The sequence below is a fragment of the Penaeus vannamei genome, chromosome 30 (genome assembly GCF_042767895.1).
Source record: "Penaeus vannamei isolate JL-2024 chromosome 30, ASM4276789v1, whole genome shotgun sequence".
Lineage (NCBI taxonomy): Eukaryota > Metazoa > Arthropoda > Malacostraca > Decapoda > Penaeidae > Penaeus > Penaeus vannamei.
This window is the reverse complement of record NC_091578.1, coordinates 25,107,831-25,117,830: the sequence shown is the minus strand read 5'-3', so window position 1 is coordinate 25,117,830 and position 10,000 is coordinate 25,107,831. Positions and strand designations below refer to the sequence as shown.

The 10,000-nt window shown below is 35.8% G+C and overlaps 1 protein-coding gene across 2 annotated transcripts in view; it reads right to left on the bottom strand.

Moving 5' to 3' along the window:
• Window positions 1-4,512: 4,512 nt before the first annotated feature.
• The window catches only part of spab (space blanket), a 121,607-nt gene continuing 116,119 nt past the window's right edge, over window positions 4,513-10,000 (bottom strand). For both annotated transcript variants that reach the window (XM_070143211.1, XM_070143212.1), the window contains exon 8: window positions 4,513-6,417. In XM_070143211.1, the coding sequence (XP_069999312.1) occupies window positions 6,343-6,417 (75 nt within the window). In that variant the 3' untranslated portion in view covers window positions 4,513-6,342. The remainder of the gene's footprint in view (window positions 6,418-10,000) is intronic.

The window sequence follows — 10,000 nt, the reverse complement described above, 5'->3', positions numbered from 1 at the left end:
TCTCTTTCGGAGTGCTGTACTTTCATACTCTTCCCTTTGTTTGTTTTATTTATCTTGTTTACTTATTCATCAGTCTATTTATTTGTTGTTTCATAGGACGGATCTCCCACGCGGCCACAATAATTAGAAAAACAAAAAACTCGTGACGTTTCGACGAACACAAAATTCGTACTCCGTTTCATTTCTTATTCGAAACGGTGTGGTGTTCGAATCCCCTTTAAACGTGGTTGTGTTGAATGCCGTTCTTGAATATCATAATAATATAGAAAGTCAGTATAATACAAAGTCTACGTAAATGAGAATCATGCTAGACCAATAATCTGAGCATGGAAATCTTCACAGAATCTTAGAAAGGGCATTAGACATCAACACAAACGATTTCTATTTACACATAAACAGCAAAATCTTTACTCTCTCCTGCCATTACGGTATGATAAAAATGTTTGCAATTTGAGGTGCGAATATCAGAGAAGAGCTGATAAGAAATTCAATGCTAAATCCCCAAACAAAGTGTGATATGCCAAGATTATAATAACACTATGGATAAAGATAATACAGTTATAGATAGATAATAAGATAATGATATGATGCTGAATTACAACTGGAATTAGATAATACAGTTATATAGACTATCAGTTAATGATGTGATGCTGAATTACAACAGGAAATAATAAAATGACAGGGCAATGACAATGATGAAATACTGCAATACTGCATATATACAGCCAAATTTTGTCTGAGTCATGTCGACAAAAAAAACTACCCTTCCGTGAATGCACATCATACAAATGCATATTCTTGTGAGTGGATTATGAGCATCATGTTGCGTTTGCTGCAAGGTAGAACTGTCAATAGACGTAGAATTCGAATTAATCGAATCTTGATGAAACAAAATGTAGCAAAGTTATTACCTCTATTAATACAGCTATAATAAGTACCTAGAGAGTGTATGAACACGATGTGATGTGAATATCATTTGAATATAAATTTTGTTCTTATCTGCATAATCTTGTGTTGTGATACTTTCCTGAAAACATGAACATAATGTAAATCAAACTAGTTTCCTCCGGCGAATAAATAAAAATGCTATAGTCTGTCGTTCAATTTCGTTTTCTGTGACGGGTGACGTTAGTTTTCTTTGATTCTGAGATGAAGGTCGTACACATGTATTATTTTACTTATATGTTCCTTTATCTCTTTACATGTAAGTTCTTCAGTATTTTTCCTGAATATTCCATTACCTTATTGCTAAAGTACAATATATTTGTTCGTTTAGGGGGGGGAGAGAGTAGAGAGAGAGAGAGAGAGAGAGGGAGAGAGAGGGAGAGAGAGAGAGAGAGAGAGAGAGAGAGAGAGAGAGAGAGAGAGAGAGAGAGAGAGAATTATCATTATCAAATTTTTATTATGATGATTTATTTCATTGCCATAATCAGCTTACATTATTTGTAGAATCACTCATACATATCATTTGTATAACCATCGCTTATACTATTATCTGTTAATATTATCATAAAAGATATATTTTCTGGTAAAAGGAAACCAACAAAAATATGTCGAAAAATACGCGCGAACACTTTTTCCAGTGCTTCCTCGATTCGCAGCGAATAATTTCTCTGTCTAGTAACCCTCCTGATTTCAAACAAATTATACCGAAATGCGTATTGATAAAACACATGTTCTTTGTAGATATCAGCTGTTCTATTTAACGATGTGCTCACACTTTTAAAATTAGAAAATACATGACGCATGTCCTGCCATCTACCGGCAAATTTGACAGTTGTTATTACAGTGCTCCTTGCTCGTTTCGAAAGTGAAAGTTGTTTACAGTGCTATTTGTGTTTCCGATTTATTTTCCCAAAATTTGCGATGAAAACGAAATTATTTATTTAAGTTATTACGATCACAGGGATAACAACAAAAATCAACGAAGTACAAAAACCAGTGTTCCAGCGGCAGAATTTCGTCAGAGGTTCGTCACTCTCCCAGCCGCCTTCCTCTCGCCATTAAGGTAAACCCAACTTGCCTTTTTCTCTGTTTAGGATATTGTGATTGGTGAGGAAGCCGCAAGGATAGGGAATATGGTGACCGGAAAGGCGCTGAGGTTAGACGGCATCTGCGAGAGCGTGCGGGGGCGATCTTCGTGGGAGATTCGTGCATTTCGGATGGGGTCGTTCGTTCGCTCGTTCGCTCGTTCGTTCGTTTGATTGATTGATTGTTCGTTTGCTCGTCCGTTCGTTCGTTCATTTGTTTGATTTGATCTGTTTATTTGTTTGTTCGTCCGTTCATTTGTTTGTTTGGTTGTTTGTTCATTCGTTCATTTGTTTGTTTGATTGTTCGTTCGTTCGCTCGCTCGTTTGTTTGTTTGATTGATTGTTCGCTCGTTCGTCCGTTCGTTGGTTCATTTGTTTGATTTGATTTGTTTATTTGTTCGCTCGCTCGTTCGTTTGTTTGATTGATTGTTTATTTGTTCGTTCATTTGTTTGTTTGATTGTTTGTTTGTTTGATTGTTCGTTCGTTCGTTCGCTCGTTCGTTCGTTTATTTGTTTAATATTATTTGTTTTTTCGTCCCTTCATTTGTTTGATTGTTCGTTCGTTCGTTCGTTCATTTGTTTGATTGTTCGTTCGTTTATTTGTTTGATTTGATTTGTTTATTTGTTTGTTCGTCCGTTCATTTGTTTGATTGTTCGTTCGTTTATTTGTTTGATTTGATTTATTTGTTTGTTCGTCCGTTCATTTGTTTGATTGTTTGTTCGTTCGTTCGCTCGCTTGTTAGCCCGCTCAACGTCAAACGGACTCTTTCATTGACCGCTTCTTGGCTCGTTTTCTTTATTTTGTTCACTTTCTTTTTCATCTTAAATGGGATTCTTTATTTCTTTATTTTCACTTTCTTTGTCTAAAATACGATTCTTGTGCTCGCATGTCTGTTCAACATGTTTACTTTTTACCCTAAATTGTGGCTACGTTTTCTTTTCTTCCTCCGTTTTCTTTAATCACATCGCCACTTTTCTCTCTTCTTCTGTTTTACTTTCTCTGCCTTTTTTCTCTGTCTGTCTGTTCTGTCTCTGTCACGGTCTGTGTGTTTTCGCTCTCTCTCTCTCTCTCCCTCTCTCTCTCTCTCTCTCTCTCTCTCTCTCTCTCTCTCTCTCTCTCTCTCTCTCTCTTTCTTCTCTTCTTCTTCTTTCTTCTCTTTCTTCTTTCTCCCTCTCCTCCTTCTCCTTCTCCCTCTCCTTCTTCCTCTCCCTCTCCTCTTCCTCCCTCTCCCTCCCTCCTCCCTCCCTCCCTCCCTCTCTCTCTCTCTCTCTCTCTCTCTCTCTCTCTCTCTCTCTCTCTCTCTCTCTCTCGTTCCTCTCTCTCTCTCTCTCTCTCGTTCCTCTCTCTCTCTCTCTCTCTCGTTCCTCTCTCTCTCTCTCTCTCTCGTTCCTCTCTCTCTCTCTCTCGTTCCTCTCTCTCTCTCTCTTCTCTTCCCTCTCTCTCTCTCTCTTTCCCTCTCCTCTCCCTCTTCCTTCATCTCTCTCTTTCCCTCTCCCTTCTCCATCTCTCTCTTTCCCTCTCCCTCTCCTCTCTCTCTCTCTCTCTCTCTCCCTCTCTCTCTCTCTCTCTCTCTCTCTCTCTCTCTCTCTCTCTCCCTCTCTCTCCCTCTCTCTCTCCCCCTCTCCCTCTCCCTCTCCCTCTCCCTCTCCCTCTCCCTCTCCCTCTCCCTCTCCCTCTCCCTCTCCCTCTCCCTTTCCCTACCCTCTGTCTTTGTCCTTCCATCGTTTCTCTCTGTTTATGAACATCAATTTATCCATGCAATCAAGATTTTTCTTTGAAAATCTGTTACTGTATTATTGATGGCAATAAAAAAAAAGAAAAAAGTAAGCATTGAAAATCTGTCGTTCAGTTACATGACCAAAACTGAATCATTTTGGCTGTGTTGTTTATTAGTTTGTGAGAAGTATAATACATTTACGATGTATTCAATTCTATTGTGTGTTGACTGAATTGAAAATATATTTTGTTCGAGGTAAAATGTTTTCGCTTGAATTTGTACAGCTGGGAATAAATATATATATATATTTTTTCCAAATATAAAACTTCCATTTGTTGAGATTTCTGTTATTGTTTAGGATTTTTTTCCAGTCAGTTTTCTGTTTTTAATGGATTCGCTTTCATCATATATATTTTTAAAAAGTTAGTAAGGTAACTTTTGGTGAGGTTTCCATAATTGTAAACATGGTTTTCGCTTTTCTTTTATTTTTTTTCTTTTTTTCTATTTAGTCCCTTTTGTCTAGATTTCAACAATTTCTAATATAAGTGATTTTGAATTTTTTTATACTAGGAATATCTTTTGTCACACGTATTATTTGATTTACATTTATTTACATTTATTGTAAAAAAAAATCTGTAAAACCATATAACTATCTTTTCACATTTTTGATTAATCAATTCTCTTCATGTGATTGGATTTCAGACCAAACCTCGGTAGATATTCCAGGGAAAAAAGGGGGGGAATAAAAAGAGAAACACAGCAGCTAATTCAATTTACATTTATTCAGTGCACTATCTGCCTGTACTTGAATGAACCCTACTATTCCAACCAGAGTGAAACAGGACCACAGGGAGGCCGCTGTTTCAGTGCGGTTACGTGAAACTCGGGCACGGGAGTACCAAGAGCTCAGGTCAATACACAACAAGAAGTGGTGAAAGGTTATCATTATTATCTTTTATATATGTTTACTTTAATAGGATTTTCGTGGTACGAGGCGACCACTTTCCTTGATGAAAGGTACCATACACAAACGTCACACGAAACACCATGCCTGCTGTAATACTTATGAGTAAGTTCCTATCCTCGACACCGAATATAATAATAATAATAATTATAGTTTGCCACACAAATAGATAACTCTTGCAGGAGCCAACACCCAGTCCCATGGTTCCTCTGAAGTAGCTAGGAGGAGGGGGAGGAGGTGGAGGGATAGGAGGAGGGAAACGGAGATAAAACAGGAAGAGAAGGATGGAGAGGAGGGAAAGGATAGGAAGGAGATAGAGAGAGAGGACCGGGATGGAGGAGGGAAGGAAAATAGGAATGGAGGAAGAAAACAAAAATAGAGGGCTGGGGTGAATACAGGAAGGGAGGAAACGAAGGAGGGAGGACGTAGTGAGGAGGAAGGGGGAAGGAGGGAAGAAGAAGGGAGGGAAGGGAGGGTCTCTCATTGTCGCGACGGAGGGTCCCGCTCCTACACGACTTGGCGGGGCCGATAAGTACGTGAATCCTGGGCTCATAGCTGGCATGGGCTTGGGGTTGGAACCTAAGGAGAAAAACCCAACACTGAATCGAAGTGCCTTATAGAGCGAAATATGGATCGTCCGTTGGTTATAGGTCTCTAGACTATGTCCTAAATCAGTTTCTGACATCTTCCGATCTAAGAGATTTCCTTAAAGAGATTAGATACGTTATTAAGAATGATATGTGATTGGTAACCTGCATTATATAGACGGATGCCTAAAAGCATCAGCACAATCAGACTCACATATATAATCTCAAGAGACACAGGGCTAAATAAATGCAAAAAATCGGTTTCCTAATTCCCAGGTGACTAAACCGGCTCACACCTTGTTTAATTGATTATTAATCTAATAAGACTTGTCTCGCCTTCCTGGAGTCTTCAGAGACGTTCACCGACGAGATCCTTGAACAGCACTTGCTTGAGGGAGAGCTGGCGAGCTTGCCCTTGAGAGGGAGGTCAGAGCTTGGGACCTTCTCCTTGGTCCTCAAGCTCTACCGGCCCGGAGGTCTTCCTCGAGAGCTCCAAAGAGGACCCACGGTCTTGAAGCTCCTACTTAAACGACTAAGAACTAGCTAAGGAACTAGAAGTTAATCCCTGCTTCGATTCATATGATGGCTAACTACATAGCGAAGTCTCCCCTTGCCTTTATGAGGTGCGTACACACTGCCACGCAAAAAAATAGAGAAAACGGGAAGGGGAGGACTTAATTATGACTCTTTATTTAACAACCACTGAACCAACTACATCACGAACCCATAGGGTGTTTTCCCTTATTTATCATACCCTGTTCTTCTCGTCTAATTCCATCCATTCCTTCATTCTCTTATATTTTTTCTCCAAATTGCTCTCTTCTTTCTGCCTAAACGCTCTCTCTTCTCGCTCCTCAGTCTTCTCTTTTCTCTCTTCTCTCTCTTCAGTCTTTTCTCTCTTCTCTCTCTTCAGTCTTCTCTCTTCTCTTTTCTCTCTCTCTCCAGTCTTCTCTCTTCCATCTTCTCTTCTCCTCGTCCCTCTCACTCAATCAAGTGTTGTTCAGAGCTCCTCCTCAGGCCAGTCTCTCTGCCCCCTCGGAAGCTTAAATGCTGACGTAATCATGGGTCTTCCCCGTCAGTCTCTTCTCCCCATCGGTGTGTTCCACGATATGCTGGACCTGCAACGCATACAAGGAGCCCGTTATATAAAAGGGGGGTTTTGGGGGGGCGGTTTCTTGGGTTGGAGGGAAGGGGGGAGGTGGGGGGTCTGTTTTGGTAGTGTTTGTTACTGTTTATAATGGGGTTGGTGGAGTTGTTGTCTTTATTATTGTTTTCTTGGTGGTGTTGGTCTGTTTGATATTGTTGTCATTATTATTATTATTATCATTGTTATTATTTTTGTTATTATTATTATTATTATTATTATTATTATTATTATTATTATTATTATTATTATTATTATTACTATTATTGTTGCTGTTATTATTATTATTATCATTATTATTTTTATTATTATTATCATTATTACTATTATTATTATTGTCATCATTATTGATAATACTATTATTATGACCATGATTATGATTATAATTATGATCATTGTTATATTTTCATTTTCATTATTGTTATTATCATCATAAAATTATTATTATCATTATTATCATATTATCATTATCATTACTATTATTACTTTTTATTATTGTCATCATGATCATTATTATTATTATTATTATTATTATTATTATTATTATTATTTATTATTATAATAAAGATTAAAAAGAAAATAATAACAAGGATAATAATAATAATAGTAATAATAATAATCATTATAATGATAATATTGATGATGATGATCATTATGATTATGATGATGATACTGATAATCCTAATCATCATCACTGCTATTAATCATTTTATTATTAGTAGTATCATTATTATTATTGTTATTATTATCATTATTATTATTATTATTATTATTATTATTATTATTATTATATTTTTTATCATACTATAATCATTATCATCATTATTATTATTGCTGTTGCTGTCATTATTATTATAATTTTTTTTTATCATCCTTGTTATTAGTGTGATTGTTTTATGTTTATAATTTATTGTGTATTATTTTTATTATTAATATTATTTTATCATCTGTATTATTATTACTAATATTGATATTTATTATTATTATTATTATTATTATCATTATTATTGATATTGTCACTGTTATTGTTATGATCATAATTATCATTATTATTGTTGTTAATGTATATTATAGTTGTTATTAATATCGTTATTGTTATTATTATTACTATGTTTATTACCTTTATTGTTAATATTTTTTCTGATTAATGTTATTATTGTTGTTATGACTAAAGTTATTAAAGCTACTAGTACAATTATTATTACAATTATCATTATCAACATTGATATTACAGTATCATTAGTAACTACGTCACTCTACGTCACATTATTCCTATCAATTGTCATTAGCCTGTTGGCAGTATCATTATCACCACCATCATCACAGTCCTAATAATAATTAAACCTCGAGAAACGTAAATTTGAAAGAACTAATATTATACAATAGTTACCCCAGTATATAGAAAACGAATACGAAAAGAAAACGAAGCTCATGCTCGGAAAGTTTGGGAGATACATGCATAATCCGTGCAAATGGCTACGACTATAGAATCTCTTGTAATAAGAAATAAAACAACAGAAATTTCAGTTAGATCAGCAAGATGGGAGCAGAAGTATTTGATTGAACAGATGAATTCCTAGATTTTTTTTTATATAAGAAGTTGTAAGTTTGTTTATAGTTGAATATTGATATAACGTTACACAGTTCTGAAAAAAGTATTATCATTATTATCACTTCATTTTTGGTTGTATTATTTAGTAGGTTGGTATTCTCCATAGTTCATCATGATAGGAGACATGTGTCGATTTATTGTACCAGGAAATCTTTTTACTTAGTCTGAGAATCTGTTTACTAGGAAGTGTATCCCTTTGCTATTAATTAATTAATTATTATTAATTATTAATTAATTATTGATTAATTAGTGTATATCTTTGCTACTTCATAAACTTTGGTTACAAGGATACAATTTATTTATTGGGTCACAAAATCAACGTCTGGGGCACAATATTGATTCATTAGGGCGGAGAATTAATTTACTAACTCGAAAAATCACTTTACTTTGGCGCAGAATTAACGTGTTTGGGAGCAAATTCTATTTAGCCGGGCGTAAAGTATATTCACTGGTACCCAAGATTAATGAACATGGGGTGCCTGGAATTAATTACCTTGGGTCCCAATGTAATTGACTCGGGCGCGATATCGATTTATTTGGGCGCGAAATTGGGTTACTTGAACAAATGATTAATTTACTTCGGCGCAGATTTTGTTTAATCTTGCCCCAAGGAATACACTTGGGGCAAGATTAATTCATTGGGCACTGGGGCTCACGCAACCCGTTACCAAGACAAATCATAGTCTTCTTAGTACAGAAAATTATAGTAATCTACAAAATCTATTCGCTAGGGTACAAAATCTATCCATTGGAGCACGGAATATATTTACCAGTTCACTAATTAGATTAACTATCAAAAGCAATGCATTTATAATATATGTACTGGACCACAAAATGAATTTAGTAAACAGTTCTTTTTTATTATTGGCACACAAAATCTACACTATCAGCTGTTTCACAAAATCTGTTATTTCGGGCACAAAAATCCTTTTACCAGCTTACAAAGCACACGGCACAAAAGTAAATGATCAGGCCAGATGATATTTTCACTCGTTCACAAAATCATTTTTTCTAGAACACAGAACAAGTCACAAGGCCAATTTAGTGGCTATCTTCTACTGCACAAAATCGATTCACTAGAACATTTTTTTATTTATTTTTTTACAAGGCTGTTAAATCTTTCCATTAGGACACAAAAAACTAATTACTGTGGCATACAATCGATTGACTGGGAGACAGAATGCATTTACCATGAACTAAAATCACTAATAAGAACACAAAACTATTGATACGGATTAAGAATAATTATTTAGCTGGGTATGAGATCCATCAACTTGGGTAGATAATCAGTTAATTGAACACAACATAATTATGTCAGAGCATAACACCTACTCTAATGATAAGGTTCAAATAAACGATCTCCCTTTGATAAATATTAATTCACCGGTGCATGCAAAAATCTTACCTGCTTTCTTTAACAATCACCGACCTTGACAGATAATTGGACAATTAAATCCATGCATAAAGGCGACAAAGAATCCGTTGTGTGAAATGACTGATATTTTGTGGGACTTGTGTAAGAAAATTGATGTGGTTATTTAGGATACGAAATACAGGCGAGAAAGTTGTCAGATGTAAACCCTAAGTGGCTGCTAGGGAGACGGAAAAGCTTGATGTGTATATATATGCATTTGTATGTGTGTGTATGCATACTTACATGTGTATGCGCACTTATATGTGTATGCGCTTGTATGCCTTTATGTATGTGTCTAAGAGGGGAAAAACAAACAATAACAAGATTCACAATACGAACATTAACCACACACAAACAAAGCAGATCAAAGCACGATGAAAGAAACACCACCATAAAAACATCACCCAAGAAACCACAATAAAAAGAAAAAACAGAAAGAGAGAGAGAGAGAGAGAGAGAGAGAGAGAGAGAGAGAGAGAGAGAGAGAGAGAGAGAGAGAGAGAGAGAGAGAGAGAGAGAGAAAGAAAGAAA